Raw genomic sequence first — 20,162 nt, 5'->3', positions numbered from 1 at the left:
ACACCCCCTGAGTTATATGGTGCCAAAGTGGAACATTCTTAACAACCGTTTCCCCCCATTTTTCTGCCATTATTTTAGCAGGACCTGAAAGAGGGTCATCTAGAATTTATAATTTCAGTGACTCACTTGGACAGATTTGCTCAAACTTTCAATGGGCCTATCATTCACAAAAAACTTCACAATCACACTGATCTTTCCATACAGTGTATGGTTGGATCTCATCAAAGCACACTCTAACTTTGAGCAACTTATTCAGCCAGGTGATTTGTATGACACATTTGTTCTGAGGAACGCACCCTTATAGCATAGAATCTGTATACTAGTCACTGAATGGCACAACACAGTTTATTCCTTATACTTATTTTGTATATTTTTATCACTCATATGCCAATTTTATTGTAGTGGGTCCTCATATAATGTTATACTGTAATGTTTTACATGGGAAATAAAAAGGCGCTCCTCATTGAGCCCGTTAACTCAAATATCAATGAACACACAGATTTATATGGAAAGGCATCTCTCACGCGGACCCTTATTAACTCACACAGTCAAAACCTCACAGGATTTACATGGAAAAATGACTTTCTACCACACAGGATTTAGATCATAAAAGTCAACTTAGGCTTTTAGAATTGAGCAAATGGTTAAAAACGCCGTACTCACTTATTTGATGGAGCGTCCATTTTTCTCCACCTGCGCCTGACTTCAGGTGGGATCCAGTCCTCCGTTTGTCAGTACAGAACTTTCCCTGCCGGCAGCTCCCTTCAGTCCAGGCAGTTATAATAACGTTTGTGTTCAGGACGCTCTGAAGTGGTTGAATTGGTTTAGAGAAATACTCATACAAATACTCAAGCTATGATATACATTTTTTGTTTTTACAGTTAGGTGTGAAAAGGGGGCTTTTACTTTGAAGGACATAACATTTATGAGGTCACATGACCAGGATATCCTGTTTGCCAGTCCCTTTTGCTCATGGACATTTGACATGTAAACATCATTGTGTGGGGCTCCCGAAGATTGTCTTTTATTCAGAATTTTTGAAAATTTTCATCAAATAAAAAATTGAAATTGCTTTCTGGGGTAAGTAAACTTTATTTTTTTAAACATTTAATTCAGTTTTGATGTAATAGTTTTTTGTAATATGCTAAAATGCATTTGTTGCCATATGGCAACAGTATGCAAATATGGAAAATTCCTGGTGCATTCAACATAAAGGAGTCCCTTTGACTTACATAGCATGAACCTACCCTGAGACTATGTTTACAACCTTTGCTTATATTTTAAAGGTAAAAACACTATATTGTTTATAGTTTGTGATTTAAGGTATTTGTAACATATTATCCCATTTCCTCCATAAAAGATGCATCCCAGCTACTTCTATGGGAGAGGGAGAGAGAACAGAGCAGAATTAGCTGTTCCACTAGAGGAAAGTGAGGATGAGCTGGTGGAGAGTGATGAGGACAATGAGGTTGATGTTAAGCTGGATGAGAGCAGGGGAAGCTCAGAGTCAGAGACAGACACAGACACAGAGCCAGAGGAAGCAGGTAGAGGTACTAGACAGTTCATCATCAGGAGTGTGTGCATGTTTGTGTGAATGTGTGTAGGAGTATGTCTGTGAGAGTAAGTTAGCTTCTGTTCCTGAGTGACAAAAAGTAACTAAATGTTTCATCACGCTTTCCATTTGTTATTTAAAATACAAATCTTTGTTGTTGACAGGTGAAGCAGGGAGGGATGACATACCAGAGTTCCATAAAGCGAAAAACCTTAAGTGGCAGACAAAGAAAACCATTCCACCTGTGCCACAATGGAGAGGCTCCCTCCCAGAGCCTTCTGGAGTATCAGAACCAGTGGATAATTTCCACCACCTTTTCCACAGAGAAATAACAGAAGAAGTTGTCAGGCAAACTAATCTATATGCGTTGCAGTGTGATGTCACCAGACCCCTCAGTGTTACTGTGGCAGAAATGGAGCAGTTCATTGGAGTGTGTTTCTGCATGTCTATCCATGTCTTGCCAAAACCCAGGTTGTACTGGAACACACAAACAAGGGTGGAGATGGTTGCAAGAACCATGAGTTTAAATAGATGGGAAAACATCAAGAGAAATCTCCACTTTGCTGACAACAACAACCAGGTACCAGGGGGCGATAAACTGTTCAAAGTGAGACCACTCCTCAACTTCCTCAATGACAGCTTCAGGGGCATACCCATGGATGGAATGCTGTGTGTTGATGAGCAGATGGTGCCATTCAAGAGGAAGAGCCAACTGAAGCAGTATATACCGATGAAGCCAAAGCGCTGGGGCTACAAGATCTTCATCCTAGCAGACCAACATGGCATTGTGTACCGTCTTGCAGGCTGCACATTTATGGATGACCAGGCCATGAAAGCAAAAGGACGGGGAACACAGGAAGAGAAGATGGCCAGTCACAATGGTGTGAACCTCTTTGCTGTCAAATGGTTTGACAACCGTCCTGTTACCCTCCTGAGCACATTTGTAGCAGCAAACCCCACCACACAAGTCCTAAGATGGGACAAAAAAGAGAAAGAGATTATCCGTGTCTCACGCCCCAGTGTAGTAGCAGTCTGCAATAAGAGCATGGGGGGAGTGGATCTTTTGGATTCTTTGATCGCCCTCTAGCGCACCAACATCAGGTCCAATGGTACCACCGCATCGTGTTCCATACGCTCGACCTGACCCTGGTACAGGCGTGGCTTCTTTACAGGAGAGACTGCCAGTCCCAGTTGCCTGAGAATGTCCAGCTCCCACTGTTGGACAAAATCCAAGTGGCCTCATGCTTGTGCATGGAGAACAAGGTCAGCAACAAGAGGAAGGGGAGACTTTCACATGCTGTGGTGGTGGAGAAAAACAAAAGAGGGCCCCAAAGCTTTGTCCCACCAGATCCTGTGCGCAGAGACCGCACCGACCACTGGCCCATGTATTCACCTGAGAAGGGCAGGTGCAAAGTGCCAGGATGCAAGGGCATCGTGAGGAGCAGGTGCTCCAAGTGCACAGTTTTCCTCTGCTTCACTGCAGAGAGGAACTGCTTTGTTGACTTTCACAAGGCATTAAATGAAATCAAATGAAATCAAATGAATGAAATCAGATTAAATGAAACAAAAAAAACAACTGAATTGAATGAAACAAAATGAGTGAATGTACTTCATTGAGACGGGTTCCAGATTCCAGGTTCTCATTACCAGACATTTTAGATAACTGTTGAAATTATACAATGTTTTTACTGCATAAATGTTTGTTTGTTTGTTTTGGTTGATTATGAGATGGATTTGTTGAGTGTTGCATTAAATAAAATGAGTTTTTGGTCAAAAATTGTAATTTTATGGTACTTTCCACGATTTCCACATCTGAGGGAGTGGAGAAGGACCAGAGGCATCTAAAAAATCCTATATAACAGGTTTTAACACCACGCAATCAAAACCGATAAACTAAGACACAAACATTACAGACTGCTCTCATACCTGCTACAACAGCGGACGTCAGGTGCACCAGAAGTGAGGTGTGCTTACAGCAACAGAGCCAAGAGGACCACGACCTGTCTTTAGGCATGCCTGCATGCAATGATTGGCCATCGATCAGAGAGCAATTGAGCAAAAACATACGGCTAGAGAAGAACAGAACAGAATATAATAAGGCTCTGTTCTGCTACAGTGAACATTATACTGTGAAATCTCCCCCCACCCCGCATGAAAAAGGATTTTTGTAGGCAACGTTAACTTTAGTATACCAGTACTTCTCCACTTCAGACTTTAGCTGATCGATCTGTTCTGGTGAAACATCATGTACTGTCTTTCCATTCTGTGCTTTGACTGACCCACACATCATTGCATGATGGTTCTGATTTCTGGTGGTGAGATTTTCCACATTTTCTGCATGCCTTTTTGCCTGTGCTATGCGTATGTTGGACCGGCAGTGTGTGTCGTTTGTCTCTGTTGACTGTCCTTTTGTTTTTTGTGTGCACTGAATGTTCAGTTTTCTCCAGTGCAGCTGCATTCATTGCTTGTATTTGGGCTTATTATTAGCAATTTCAGCAGTTATGCAGGTGTATATGGCTTTCTCTAGTATGAGATTATGTTCTCTTAAAAGTCTCTCTTTCAGGCATGGGTCATACATGCTAAACACAATCTTGTCTCCAGTCATGTGATTTTCTGAGGGACAGAAGTATGTTGCTGCTCCACAACGAAAAAAACCCCAAAACACTCACGTTATAACCTGAAAAGTTTATTTTACTAACGTGATAAGTTTCACATTATAACGTGATCATTTATATTGTTATTATATCTTATTTACATGATTTGATTAAGTTCTACTTTTACTGCTATTAGTAGTAAACTGATGTCTCTCAAACACTGTATTTTTAATAGGCTCTGAAAGCTGCTAAAATGTCCACAGTCTCTTCTTCATCCTGGTCGATGATTAGCATATTGTAAAGTTAAAAAGCCTCCTTTCCTGGTGCATGCAGTAAGATGGATTTTTTTTCTTTTCCTTCTCACAGTCTGCACATCCTTGCCAAATTGCTGCTGAGTAGCAATGGAGATGGTAATCTGAACAGATCCATCTGAATGTCCAGCCACCAGCCAGCTTACGTTACCCAGCTGGCATGTAATGACTTTATATGTCTTGATGGCTGACTGTATGACTTTGAGAGGGAGAAAATATCCAGAGACTGACTCCATATAACAGAACCTTCATAACTTAATGGACCTCCGACTTCAGTATTACATGCATGCATCCTACTTCTGATCTCACCACACTAGTATCACTCCGCCTCCACATCAGAAACCTGATCACCACAGCATTTGTGTATGGCCCCATATATTACAGGGACAATGTCCCTGTTCCCACCTGGTATTATCATCAATTCTGTATGATCTGATCAAAAGTGGACGGCTCTAATATTTCTGCTCTTACACATGTGAATAAAGATTCAATAGAGGGTCATTGGGGGATTTTTTTTGTTATTCATGTCATAATGTCATTATACAGCCAGGAAAGAAAATAAGAAGATAACACCTACGCTTTAAAGTGAAAACTTTATTGTAGGAATATGATAATTATAATGTGATCATTTATATTATTATTATATCTCATATATATTATTTGATGCTTGGGCTGAGACAGGGCAAGATTTTGCTTTTATTACAAAATCAGAATGGTGGAGGACATTCTGATCAGTATGTGTACAGTAAGGAGAATTTTAAAATACATTGGGATGTACAGAGGAAAGAATCAGTCCTCCTCCCTCTGGAGGTGGCGTCATTTCTCATTAGCCCTTTTTAGATAGAAAAGGTGGCACATTTGCTCCAAGGTAAGGACGGCAATGTGCCGGCCTGTCATTCTAAAACAGAGGCGTAATATTCCTCCTTTTCCAAAAGCCGCCCTAATATGGTATTTTTCTCTTGTCCCACAGCCTTTGTTACCAAATTAATCTCTTTTTTTTTTTTTTTTCTTTTGGCCTTTTAGGGCTTTATTGATAGAACAGCTGAAGATATGACAGGAAATAGGGAGAGAGAGAGGGGGAGTGACACGCAGCAAAGGGACCCAGGCCGGGAGTCAAACCTGGGTCCGCTGCAGAGACTCCGCACATGGGACATGTGCTCTGCCAACTGAGCTAAACAGTGCCCCACCAAATTAATCTCTAATTAAAACAGTCAAAATGACATTTAAATCTACTTTCTTTTGTATAGTTTTGTTCATAGATGTTTCTTGTAGATGGGGAAACATCTTTTTAATAAAACATAATGTTTTAAATAAGTATTATTATGCAAGAAACTCGTGTCCCACAACTTGCATGCAACCCTGTTACCTTAAACTTTTTAGCATGGTAAAAGAAGAAGAAAAGGGCCAGCCAAATGATAGACTGGAAGTGACATTTTCAAACAGTTTCCCAACAGCATGGGTAGAGCAAAGGTATGTCCTCTCTTATATTTTCATATTTTTATTACATTGTAAGCCTTGCTTGAATGTCTCACTTTACCTCACGCAACCCTGTTATGCATATTTCCAGAATAATATAAATACTTAAAAAAAAAAAACTTTACTTGTTTACTTATGTAAGTTAGGTAAGAGGTGAATTGATGTTAAGTTACTACAGTGTGGCTTTGTTGCACTGGCAACAGGGATGCCTGCATATAGTAGGCTGTTGGGCGTTTGGAGGGCAGGATAGAAGATAAGAAACACTCAGTAATATTAAAGAAGGACCCCTGCTGGTTGAAGTTGTGAAGTACCTCCTGATTGCCACCCTGGAGTTCAAGACAGGTAAATATTTTATCAATTTTGTTTTCTTCTTGTTTTTCTTTTTGTTGTGGCGAAACAATGCACAGCAATACAGGTAAGTACACATGCATACACTGTTGTCAAAGAAAGGCTTTATTGCATCTCAGACTGGGCAAAGTGATGATAACAAACAAACTTCTTCAGTTTTCCAGGCTCCTGTGATGCCTGAGGGCATCTAAGTTCTCTGCTTCTCTGTGTTGCAGCCTCTCCCGTCGTCTGTTCTGGTCCCCCATCCATGGTATCCCGATCTGCTCATCTGTGGATGTGAGGCCCCTGAAATTAGGTTAGGTTTTTTGCCTCTAGGGGGCCAGTAAGTCTGTCGGTGACTTTTTTTCGACTTGTGGTTAATGGGGGTTAGGGTTATGGTTAGGGTAAATGGATCATGGTAAATGCTACCAGCTAGCTAAACAGCTAGCATAGATTTGTGAGAAAAAGCTCAAATTAGCATGTATTTGCAACCCTGTTACTGAGTGTTGGTAACAGGGTTGCACAAATATCAAATGAAACATGTAATACAAAAAAAATCCTTTTATGCCTGAGATGAGCCAGTAAAGCTTGTTATAGTTTAATGCCTATTATTGATGAATATGTAAAAGAAAATTGTCAAATAGAAGGTTAATTCTTTGAAAATCCAAAGCCCATATGTCCTCCAATACTGGAATGACTCCTGTAACCGCTGTGATTGTGGTTATTATCTATGATTCATAGTAGTTTACCTTAAATTTGAATTTCATAAAAGTTTTACAAACGGTACTAAACAAAATTATAGAAAAGAAGGAATACAACTTCTTTTTATGGTTATGGTTTTATAAGTTAATCCATTAAAAGAGAAAATCACACAGACATTTTCATTTTTCAATGCCTACAGAAGATGACAAAAAAATAAACAAAAATCTCTTTGTTTTGTTATCTTGTCTCTGTCTCTCTGTGTCTGTGACAGGAGGGGAGATCCAATAATCCATGGAGTAATAATTGACTTTAGGTACCCTTGTTACCCATTCGCAAGCAGCATATGAACATGAATTAAATCATTTATCACAAACTATAATGTGGTTGTAAGCAGATATACATTCTTTTTTCATGTGTAGTTATATACAGTATTGAAAGGTTGTCAAATAGTGACTCTGCGGGTTGGTGATTGGTGTGTTGGTGACCATACTGCTTGTAGATCTAAAAGAGGCTGTGCAGAGGAAAGTGCATATTTGTTTTTCTCCAGTAGATGGCATTAGAAAGCAAGTAAATGTACTGGTGTCTCCCTGCTGAATCATGCTGTGCCAGACCTCTGTCTCAGAAGATCCCAGCTACCAGTAAGTGTAGGCTTAATTGAAAATTGAAAACTGAATCCAGCAGCATCCCTATTAAGTAGGCTATTAAATGTTGTGTGTTGCGGTTGTGTTTCCTAACATTCTCTTAGTAGTACCCTAGCAGTGTTGGAAAGATTACTTTGGAAATGTAGTTGGTTACAATTACAAGTTACTCTGTTGAAAATGTAATAGTAGTGTAACTATTTCAATTACTTTCTCAAAGTAATGTAACTAATTACATTTGATTACATTATGATTACTTTTCTTTATTTTGAATGAAATCTCTCAACTGCTAACCATTTTCACATTTTAAGACCTTTCGTGTGATAAACCTTTCAGTTCAAAGGTTCAACCATATATTATGAGTCTGACCTTAGGCCTGTGCTGCAAAGGAGGCTCACTTCCTCACTAAATGGAGCGACAACGGGCTGATTTCAGCCAAGAGGAGCAGGTTGTTTTAATTGAGAGAGTATGAGCGATACAAAAAAGCCTGATCACAGCCTGAAGCAACATTGTTGCTGCAAATATGACAAGAGGAGGCTGATTTTAATTTCTGACAGCTCTACATTGAGCTGCTTTTAAATATGAAGCTTTAGAGCAACAACAACTGTTGTGTTAAACTGTGTTTTATATTGTTTTCATATATTTCACTGATCGCAATTATAAAATGCCATTGTGTGTTTTATTGAAAGCGAGGCTGGTGTGCGTATGAAAATAGGTTACAGTGGGTTTTTTAGGTGCTGTAGCTACAAGCAAATCTCATGTTGTCTCTGTACAAAGACCTTTTTAAATGTGAGAAAACAGAGTAGACTACTCAAGATTTGCGTTTGGGCAACACATAACAGGCGAAACAATTAATTTATTCATGGCCACATTAAGTTAAATTATCTGTCCTGCTGCGAGCGCACAACTTCTTTCAGTGGTGACTGACTGTATATAAAAGTAATCTAATAAATGACCTCCTGACGCGAGTCGGATCAACAGCTGAGCAGCGTATCCCCTCAGCTGAACATCTGTAGGCGGAGACGCTCAGAGAGAAAGTCAACAGCAGCGGATCAGCGCGATCTCTCCCTCCGTACAAATGTTCTGATCCAGCTCCACTGGACTTTCAAAGTAAAGGTGACGCCAGTTGTAAATGAGTTAAATAGTGAAACAGCGGCGCTTTTACAGCCGATTTTATGATTAAACTCTGAACAGAACCTGGTCGGGGCCAGGTTATGAGCTAAGCATAAGTTACCATGGTGATCTAGCCGGGTTAAAAGAGAGCTACCTTTGTAATACAGGGAAGCCTGGCTTCTGTCTGTATGAAGTGTTTTTTGTATTTCCAGCCCAGGAACATCTTGTGCGCCGCCGACACTGTTGCTGCTGAGTCTGACTGCTGCCGTGCGGTTTGTAGGTTGAGTCGAATGGCACATGACCAGACAGAGCCAATCACAAGCGTCAGTTTTGGCAGGAGGATGTTGATATGAAAATAACTAAAAACAAACATGAATCCAGGGGGGCAAAAAACTATTTGATAAATCCAAGCTTTTGCGGCGATTTTTCAAATGTAACTTAAGTTGTAATCATTGAAATTTCCAAAAGCAACTGTAATTTAATTACATATTTTCTCCCAGTAATGTAACGGATTACAATTACGTACATTTTGTAATTAAATTACGTAACGTCGTTACATGTAATTCGTTACTCCCCAACACTGTACCCTAGTAATAGTAGTAGTACCCTGCCCTGTGTCATAACTGTATGCAATAAATGTTACTGTGTTTTGAGTATGACTAAAAAGCTTGTAAGTCGACCTTGATTCAAAATATTGTAGTGAAAGTCAATATACAACTGTCAGTAATTACTGTTATGTCTATAGTTAACATATCAGATGCAGTAAATCGAAGGACCAGACAACACTTTTTGTTTGTGGTCTCAATTTTTAATTTTAAGCAAATCGTCATGTGCCAAACGATGCCTTCCAAACCCAATCTTAATCAATTTCAAATGCTCCAGAGAGCAAAGGCAGTTCAGCAAAAATGTGAAAAATCAAATTAGTTTAAGCAATGAGAAATGGGAATATTTTTACAGAAAAAAAGTTAACTGTTTAACTATGACTCAGATCGTCAGCGGTACTTTATATTATAGGACATTTCTGGATATTAAATGGTCCCAGCTTTTGGAATGTATTTAATAGACAACTGTGAAACCTGCTGGAATTAGCTACAGCTCTCTGTTCCTTATTGTTGTTTGGGATGAGCAAGGCCTGTGCAGAACTGATCGCCGGTGATCATCACACGAAGCATGCAAGTTAGATTTGTGTCTGACTTGATCCCGACTTGCCCAAATGCATGCAAACACAGTTAATGAACAGTTTAGAGCCAGGTGCCTCAGTTCCATTCCACCAACTGAAAGACCCACGGCTGATGTCTGATTTTGAAGGTTTTATTTGATAACAGACAAAATGTTTTAAAAATTTTAGTCACTGAATTATTTATGTAGACTATCAACAACACAAACATTTCTTGTAAGCAGGATGTGAGGATTCTTGCAATGACACCTGTACAGATGTGAAGCGCTGACAGTGTAAATGCCGGTAGGATCAAGCTTGAAAGCAATTGTCTTGTAAGCAGTGATGTGCACAAGGGGGGGGCAGGGGGGGCAGTCACCCCCCCTCGTGGCCCGATTGTTAAAAAACGCGCGCTAAAGTGCCCTCCTGAGAACCAAACGCACGCTAAAGTGCCCTCCTGAGAGCCAAAACGCGCGCTAAAGTGCCCTCCTGAGAGCCAAAAAAGCATGCTAAAGTGCCCTCTTGGTTGGCAAAACACACTAAACTGCCCCCTTGGCTGGTTAAAACATGATAAACTGCCCTCTTGGGAGCCAAAACACGCGCTAAAGTGTCCTCTTGGGAGCCAAAATGCGCGCTTAAGTGCCCTTCTTTTCGCCCCTGCCCTTCAAAAAGTCTGTGCACGCCACTGCTTGTAAGTTAGTTTACATTCATGTAAAATGGAGGTTGATGATGATGTCATATTTAACAACACAGGAGAATACATACAAGTTGATATATGGGTCTGATAACATTTTAATTTACTAGAATCTAACAGGTTGTGTGTGGTCCTGCACAGATTCAAAGATTCAAAGTGTTTATTGTCATATGCACAGTAAAGAAACATGTTCTCAGTTATGCAATGATATTCTTCCCTTGCTGTCCACAGAATGCCAACAGTGTTATAAAGAAATATATACATCCGAAATATACAATATACAGTGGAAAAAAAAGAAAAAAAAAAAGTAAAGCACTTTTAAAGCACTTTTACACATGACACATGTGATGAAAAAGAAAATGCAGCAACAATAATAATTAAAGCTTCAAGCAGCGATGAACTGGCCCTCGCAGTCCACGTGCGTCTGGGCATGCTGCCGTCAGGGTCATGTAGATGCATTCAGGGCAAAACCCTCTACATGTTTGAGCAATTTGGAGTAGATGGCAAATTGTATGTGGAAGTTATAATGAGTTGATGGTTTTATGGCAAAGCATGAAAATGGAGCGTGCCACCAGGTGTGACGTAGGTGAAAGCTTTTGATAAGTTCTGTCCACAGATCGTACTTGCAAAGTTTGTTGCAAATGGGTCAAATGGCCTAGGAGGAGTTGGAAAAATGAAGTTTATAATTTTTCACAGAGCTTTTAGTTGCTCATGGGGTCACCTGGGTTTCATGTCATTCGGACGAACCAATGAGGAGATATGCAACACTTTGTGTTTTGAGCAAAATGTACAGGAAGCTGTTATTTAATTGGAATATCTTTTAATATGTTTTTGTCAGGAGAGTCCACAGATGCTGTATGCAAAGTTTGGTGCAAATCGGTGAAATCGCCTGGGAGGAGTAAACGGCGTTACTAACGGCGTTACTTTTTTTCAGTAACGGGTAATCTAACTAATTACTATTTCCATCGTTACAACGCCGTTACCGTTACGACTATTAAATGTGGCGCGTTACAAACTGAAGCTGATCATTGAAGCTGTTGTCATCCGACTCGGCTCTCAGCCACCGGAGCTGCAGAGCTGATTTCTTTCCTCCGGTGAGGGAGGAGGGAGGGGCGAGACAACCACATAAGTGATGATGATTGGCTCTCTAATGTTGAGTGAGAGTTCTTAAGCCAATCAGTGGCAATGTTCGGTTTACACTAGGGCCGGGACTAACGCGTTAATTACGATTAATTAATTACACATGCTGATGCTGTTGATGATGATAGCAGGCCAGGTGTGGCTAACGTGAGCTCCGCTAACAGCTTCACAAAAACTTGTGACACAGACTGAACTGAATGCAATGATAGACAGGTATGTTGTTGAGAACTTGCTCCCGTTCTCAACAGTTGACTCAGACTCCTTCAGAGCACTCATTGGCAAAATATCGGGGAGAGCAGGTGCCGGTCCACCATGCAGAAATACATTTTCTAAATACATATGTAGATGCCGAGTACGCTAAAATGACTGCCGAGCTCAAAAGGGGGAAGAAATAACGCAACAGTTACTTTTCCTGGTAACTAATTACTTTTATGGTGGAGTAATTCCGTTACTAACTCAGTTACTTTTTGGGAGAAGTAACTATTACTAATTACTTTTTAAAAGTAACGTGCCCAACACTGATGCTTAAAGCCTGTGTGTTTTCACTGCAGAGCAGCGACCGAGTGCTCCATACTCCGTGCTCCGTTTGATGCCTGGTTCTCTCGGGCGGTGGTAAGTGTCCTCTTTCTCTCTGCGTTTCACTGAATGCTAGTCTGTAGCTAATGCTAGTGTGGTCGCAGGTAGATGTCCGCTGCAGTGTGGGTCTCTCACTCCCTCCCTCTCCCTGTGCAGGTTTGACTTTAAAAACAGGTATGCTGCCTTAAATCTAGCTCTCAAAAACTCGATACATGTAGCTTAGCCATGCTAATTTTATGTTTATTGTCTTGGAACGCTCATCAGCTGGCCGAAATCCACAGGTGGCAAATCATGTGACCACCGCCAGCTGATTGGGACTGCTGCTGTTTTGTCTCTGCCGCTGTTTTGTCGCTGCGGCTGCTTTGTCTCTACCACATTTATGCATGACGTTGTCTTTGCTGTTTTCATGCACAACGTTGTCTCTGCTGCTTTGATACATGACGTTGTCTCCTGATTTGTCAGGCTTTGCCTCTGGCAGTGACTGATTGCTCCCTTGGCTTGGTGGTGCTGCTGTCTTCTGGCTTTTGGCCACAACCGGCTTGCCTGGTGCACTACTGACATCGAACTTTTAACCTATGTATTTCTTTTATTTTAACTGAATGATTGTGAAGAGTTAATCCCTTATTTTTGGATGACTTGTGTTTTCTTTATTATGTTATTGCTTAAGTAAATTTAGTTTAGGCTATTGTGTTTAGCTTGTTTTGTGAACTGTTCCTTGCTTTATTTTGTGTAAATTATTGTGTTTTGGGTTAATTATTTCCATTATAAATTCCTTTTTTTCTCCTTCTCATTGGCTGCAGGCTAGTGGTGTAGGCGTGTGCCAAAATATCGATACTACGATATATCGCGATATTTCATCTTGAGGTACGTTATCGATACACTGGTGCCAAATATCGATATTAAAAAATTTAAAAATGTAAAAAATATATATATTTTTTTTTTGGCCCACCCCTCTTCGGAGGACAGCTTTATCTTTATTCAAACATAGGTATACAACCAAATAAAATTTAAAAAATGGTTTAAGTAGCTCTGAAACCCACACATATAGATATTTAATGATAGTTGAAGTCAGTGTGTGTGTTAAGAAGAGACACTGTGCAATATACTCTTTGTTTATTTCATGTGAAATGGATTGACAATGTTTTGTAATTCCTGTGAAATGGATTCAGTGCAGTCAATAAATTCATAATTTCTTCAGTGACACAGATATTGTGATGTATCGTGGATGAAATTTCTTGCAATATATCGATTATCGCAGAATCGCTGTATCGTGATATTATCGTTATCGTGGGCAAAATATTGTGATAGTATTGTATCGCGAGGTACCTGGTGATACCCAGCCCTATAGTGGTGGTGCTGGTGACGTGGGTGGTGGTGTCCCTCTCTCTTGTGTGCTGTGCTCCTTTGGATTTTGGTGATTTCAGTGTGTGACTGCCACGTGTGTCTGGGTGATCCCTTTTTCTATAAGTTATTTTTCTTTGAGTCCCCTTCCCCCTTCACTAGCTCTTTCCCCCACCAGTAGGCCTCAGCCCCTGATTAGGCTCCCTTTTTTTCATTATTGTGTATGAATGCCAATTTTGTGAGAATATATATTTTATTTATAAAGTATTTTTGTAACTGGGAACCACGTGTCTGGCCTGTTGAGTGGAACAAACCTGTGTTTTTGATCACTGTAAAATAAATCCTTGGGTACAATTCCCGAGATGGCGTTGTTGAGCAACCTAAGATTGATATTAAGAGCCTTTGCCCTGCCACAATCTGGCGTTGTCGACAGGATCTACTCTATAAAGGCAGAGACGTGTGTTCCTTTGTTTTATTATTATCCTTACTGTTTGTTTCCTTTTGTGCCCTAATTTTGTTTTTTGTTTTTTTCTGGTGCGCTAATGTTGTTTTTCTTGTAGGCACCTAGGAGAACTAAAAAAGACAAAGCAGCAGTGGTTTCCAGTGGATCTTCGTGCTAGTTTTGGTGAGATTGCGGGTTAGGGTTTGCGGGTGTTTGAGTTTCACTGTAGCCATGGAGGAAGAGTCACAGGAACTTAGAGATTTGGTTGCACAGTTAAAGGCTGATAATGAGCGCTTGTGACAGGAACAGGCTGGCCCTAGTGCTGTACCGTCTACCTCTTTTGTGCCACCTACTGACCCTTCTACTTCCAGTGTCCCTGTAACAGAGAGGCTGGTGTTTGTGCCCCGTGATAAGAAGTGTCCTGTTTTTAGGGGAAAAACAGGTATGGGGGTGAGTTAGTGGAAGGAGGAAGTACAGCCGTGTAGGAGGGCCTCAACAAGCTCACTGAAAGCATTGCCCTGTTGCAGAACTCTCATCAGCGCAGTCATCCACCTGGCCCCATGCTATGCAGGCGCTGCAATCAGCCTGGTCATTTGCTCGTGTAGAGCCTTGGGGCCAGGAGTGCCTCCAATCATGTCACCGGCTGCAGCTTAGAGCCACTAACAGTCTGGCAATCCATTATATCGGCTACTTGGAGCTAGAGGTACAACTTTGTGGCAAATTGATGCCCCACTGTGGAGTGTTGGTTGTAAGAGACCCCCCTGGTGGTGTGCCTGCTCAAGTGCCTGTCATCCTGGGTGATGTTGGAAAGTGCCAATCCTCCCTGACTCAATGGCAGCTGTAGTTTGGCTAATTTAACATCATCAGCATACAAATGCCGATATGCCATGAACAGTGGAGTGGATTCTAATGGCTTCTGCCGAGAAGAAGTGCTATATCAACCCCTTCTTTTTTTAGATATGTCAATATTTTTTTCCTTTTCACAGGATGATGTATGCCTCTAATATTCCATGTACATACCTTAAGTGTAGAATTAGTCATGACAACTGAAAAAAATTAAATATAGCAAGGTTCGGTCATTGCCTTAAGTCTGTATGTATCATACTATCCATAATCTAATTCCCTCCATGCTCCATACCTTGTGACCAGAAAAAAACAGAATAAAGAAACTCAAATTGCTGCGCTGTCTCCCAAACCCCTGAAACAAACACCTGAACACAACTATATACACACAGTCTCCCATGAACAAATAGATGGGACTCAAGATAAAGAGAAAAGTGGAGACCCCAACTTCAGAAGAGGAACCCTTGCTAGGGCCTCTTAACCTTACTTCAGATGCGGCTATGATGTTCCTGAGTCCGCAAGGTCGAGTGCAGTCAGTTATTTAACTCAGCCCAATTTCCACTAAGCTGATGTTCCTACATCGCCTGTGTTTTTCACATAGAATATTACATAAAGAACAGGGATATGATATGATATCTCAAACAGATAATATGGGTAGTTAGTATCCATACCATCAAAAAGATAAATATTATAAAGTCACAGGAAGAACAAAAAACAAAAACAAAAAACAAAACCAAAAAAAAAGGGATAAGAAAAACATTTGTGCTACCACCTGGCGGTGACAGCAGGGGACGCACATATGCATCACAAGGCCTGTCAATCAAATGCTTTCGGCCAACTCCGGCCATTTCCGATCCATCTCGGTCATATCCGACATCCGCCGGCTCCTCCGAATACCTTCACTTATGACCGGCAAAGTCCAGTTCTTCATGGCTGCATGCCGCGCTGGTCCCATTTCAAGATGAACTTCTGACACAAAACAGAATGGCGAGAGCAAACAACGAAACACAAGTCCAAAAGCCCTTAACATGATAGTCTTAACGTTATACAGCTACTGCCAGTCTCTTAGCTCTCCAGAACATTGAGCTTAGGCAACAAACGCTACAGCAGCATAAACTATAATTCGTTCGTCACAGGCCATGACTAAATTATAAGATCTTAAGATCTTACTTACTCACACTTGATCGTGGCAGACCTGAGGCTTCTGAAAATTCATCACTTGTAGTGCAGTCTGTATCTGCGATTTATCCTTGAGAAATAAAACCGTGTCATCGGCCAGCTGTGAAATCTTAACTTCTCAATTGAAGATTGTTAAGCCTTGAATATTTGGGTTGCACAAAATATTTAAAAATAGAAGTTCGGCAACAACCAAAAATAAAAAACAGGAAATAGGGCAACCTTGGTGTACACCTCTTGAAACAAGAAATCTTTGAGACATTTTGGGATATAGAATAACCAAACTATTTATGTCTTTATAAAACATGGCAATGTTATTAATAAATTTATCTCCATAACCAAGAATTTGCAGGGTTTGTATAATGAAGGAGTGTTCAATTGAATCAAATGCCTTGTAGAAGTCAAGAAAGACCATCAATGCTTTGGAGTTTATATAATCTGAATAATCAATTAGATCCAATACTAATCTGACATTGGAGCTAATATGACGATTTGCCATAAAGCCATTTTGGTTTTCACTTATATTCCTTTCTAAATTCTTTTTTAGTCGTTTAGCATAAACTTGTGCTAAGATTTTATAGTCTATATTTGAGAGTGAAACAGGTCTCTAGTTTTCTATTATTAAAGGATCTTTTCCTGGCTTAGGAATCAAGGTTATCAGTCCTTGCTTCATGGTTGTTGTCATTTCTTGTTTGTCTATGCATTCATTATACATTAATAAGAGATGATCTTTGATTAAATCCCAAAAGCAAAAATAAAATTCTACTGTGAGGCCATCGTGTTGTGTTGTGCTATGCAGATGTGAACATAGAGGGCGCTGCAGGAATATGAGTGGCACAGTAGTTGTGGTTGTAAGAGTTGGGCAGAAGAAGAGTGAATAAAGCGGGCAAGAATGAAGAAGCTTCCTGGCTAATCTTTTCCTACAAATAATACTTAACACCACATTTTGGCGACGAGGATGGCCGTTTCCATGCCTTTACCTGCACCTTTCATGCCTTGCCCAGGCGAACCTGCTATCGCTTTTACTACGTGGTTGAAGATGTTTGAAAACTTCATGCTCGTTATCGATGCTACCGGGGATAGCTGGCCTGATACCAGAAAACGCACCGTTCATCTCCATGCACTTGGCACAGAGGGACAAAGACTGTTTTATGCTCTGCCGGATACAGGTGATAGTTAGGCTTCGGCTGTGGAGGGACTGAAAAAGCACTTTGTTCCCAAAGTCAACGTGATTGCAGAACATCACAAATTTCGTCATTGGGCACAGAGACCTGGTGAGACGGTAAATGAGTTTCTGGCTGCACTACGCCAACTCGCTGCTGCTTGTGAGTTTGGGGATATGGAGGAGCAGATGCTTCATGATCAACTGATTGAGCGTGTTGCCAATACACGCATACGGGACAGACTGTTGCTGGAATCGGACCTGACCCTGGCGAAGGCTACTACATTAGCCTTGCAGATCGAGACCGGACTACGCAACGCCGACGTCCTTTCTGACAACACTGCTGCTGCTGCTGCTACACCGGTGAGAGCCATACAATCACAGCCGCGGAACAACCGGCCGCGGGAAAAGAAGAAAACGGCCCAGAGGGCCGCACCTGATACAGCTCCAAATGCCGGTAAACGTCGCTTCTGCTATCGCTGTGGATCTACTAGCCACTTGGCTAATAAACCATCATGCCCTGCAGCCAAAGCCACATGCAATTCATGTGGAAAAATGGGACATTTTGCCAAAGTTTGTCGGTCTGGTCAAAAAGAGGTGCGTGAGGTACAGATAAATGAACTGACTGTGCTTTACATGGACAATGCTGTGCAGGATAAAATCCAGTGTACTGTACATGTTGATGCTGATGAACATTCGCATGATGTTGAGCTCGTTGTTGATACAGGTTCATCTGTTTCTATTCTTCCTGTGAGCATGTACCAGAATCTCTTTTCTACATGTGAACTTGCTAAGTCTACTGTGACTGTGTACATACTCAAAAGAGAAAAATACCAGTTATTGGGCAGTTACATGCCACAGTTACTCATGAGGGACATTCAGCTAAATGCTCATTTATGGTTGTTGAGTCAGGTGCTGCTTTGCTTGGGTTAAATCTGTTTGTTGCTCTGCATATGTGTATTGAGGGTAACAAAGTAATTCCTGCTGCAAATTCCAAGGGCTCCCCTGACACTAAGCCAACAGTCCCAATTGCAATGCCACTAACTGCTCCAGAGGCTCAGGTACAAGAAATTGGATGTGCAAAAGGGTTTGTGCACAAAAAACAACTGAAACCACATGCCATTCCAGTTCAGCAGAAGCTGAGGAGGCTTCCTTTCTCAGTACGACAGGCTGTTACTGAGGAGCTTCAAGATCTACAAGACGGGGGCATCATTGAGCACACTGATGCTTCTCCATGGGTCTCTCCAATAGATGTCACCCAGAGACGGGGTGGAGGAAAGCCTCGCCTGTGTGTTGACCTTAGAGAGCCGAACAAATCTATTGTGCGTGACTGCTACCCCTTACCACACATGGACGAACTGCTCACCAATCTGCGGGGGGCTACTGTCTTTTCCACCATTGACCTTGCCTCTGCATATCATCAAATGTTGCTCCACCCAGATAGCCGTGATATAACTGCATTTATCACTCACGAGGGCCTTTTCCGGTTCTGTCGTGTCCCATTTGGACTTGCGTCAGCTCCATCAACATTCCAGAAAATGATGTCTACCATACTCTCTGGCCTCCCAGGAGTACAAGCCTACCTTGACGATATCATACGTTATGGTACCACCCAGCAGGATCACGATGCCAACTTACGGAGGGTGCTGCATGCCTTGAATGAGGCGGGACTTAAGTTGAATATGCATAAATGTAAGTTCAATCAGGCATCTTTGTCTTTTCTAGGACACACAATATCCAAAGATGGACTCCACCCGGACAAAGATCGAGTCAGCGCAGTGGCTCAGGCGCCTGTCCCACATGACACATGCTCTCTGAGATCCTTCCTTGGTCTTGCATCGTGGTGCAGTAAGTTCATTCTTGACTTTGCTACCATTGTTGAACCATTACGTGTCACTCTCAAGGACTCTACTGACCTGAAGTTCACCTGGACTGCGGAGGCGGAGTCCAGCTTTGCTGAAATCAAAAGACTGATACTGGAGAGTCCTGCTCTGGCACTGTATGACCCCGAACTGCCTACTCAAGTGACCACTGATGCGTCTGACCACAGGCTGGGGGCTGTACTCACTCAGCTCCACCCAGACAACACAGAGAGAACTGTTGCCTTTGCTTCCAGGACTCTTTCGCCTGCTGAAAGAAAGTACTCTACTATTGAACGTGAAGCTCTTGCATGTGTTTGGGTGGTGGAGAAGTGGAGAACCTACCTGTGGGGACGCCACTTCATGCTTCGTACTGACCACCAAGCACTTACATCTCTCCTCACATCCAAAGGTGCTGGTCGCGCTGGACTAAGAATTGCCAGATGGTCGGCTAGACTGCTTTGTTTTACGTACGATGTCACCTACCATCCAGGCAAACTAAATGTGATGGCTGACTGCCTTTCCAGACTTCCACCTCCCACTACAGGAGATGCTTCTGAGGTACCAGACATGGTTGCTGCTGTCTTTCAGGAGTCTTTACATGCTGTTTCTTTGCCAGAATTCGCTGCAGCCTGTGACACATGCCCTGAACTGACGCAGCTAAGAGGTCAGATACAGACAGGCTGGCCGAAATGCAGAAAGGATGTGACACCTGAACTTGCTCCATATTTCAATTTGAGGGATGAACTGGCCATTGATGACTCACTTATCATGAGGGGCACAGATCGCTTTATTGTTCCAGTTTCACTCAGATCCAGAGTGATAGATTTGGCACATGAAGGACACCAAGGACTTGTACGAGCAAAGCAGAGACTTTGTGAGCCATATTGGTGGCCACAAATGGACAATTACGTACACAATATGATAGCTTCATGTGTGTCATGCCAGTATACAGACAAGACTGTAAAAACTGCACCTGCACCACTCATTCCTGTGGATCTTCCAAATGGACCATGGGAGAAAGTGGGGATTGACATTATAGGCCCTTTCTACCAGGCTG

General features: G+C 41.7%; 1 protein-coding gene across 1 annotated transcript; it reads left to right on the top strand.

Annotated features, from left to right (window-relative positions):
* The first annotated feature begins 962 nt into the window (after nucleotides 1-962).
* Nucleotides 963-3,329, top strand: LOC115596277 (piggyBac transposable element-derived protein 3-like). Its single transcript, XM_030441174.1, has 2 exons — nucleotides 963-1,080; nucleotides 1,717-3,329. Exon 2 carries the CDS (start codon nucleotides 1,965-1,967, stop codon nucleotides 2,637-2,639), a length of 675 nt encoding a protein of 224 aa, XP_030297034.1. The 5' UTR covers nucleotides 963-1,080; nucleotides 1,717-1,964; the 3' UTR covers nucleotides 2,640-3,329.
* The last annotated feature ends 16,833 nt before the right edge of the window (nucleotides 3,330-20,162 follow it).

Source organism: Sparus aurata, chromosome 15 (assembly GCF_900880675.1).
Source record: "Sparus aurata chromosome 15, fSpaAur1.1, whole genome shotgun sequence".
Taxonomy (NCBI): domain Eukaryota; kingdom Metazoa; phylum Chordata; class Actinopteri; order Spariformes; family Sparidae; genus Sparus; species Sparus aurata.
The sequence above is the reverse complement of the archived record's forward strand: the minus strand, read 5'-3'. Positions and strand labels throughout refer to the sequence as shown.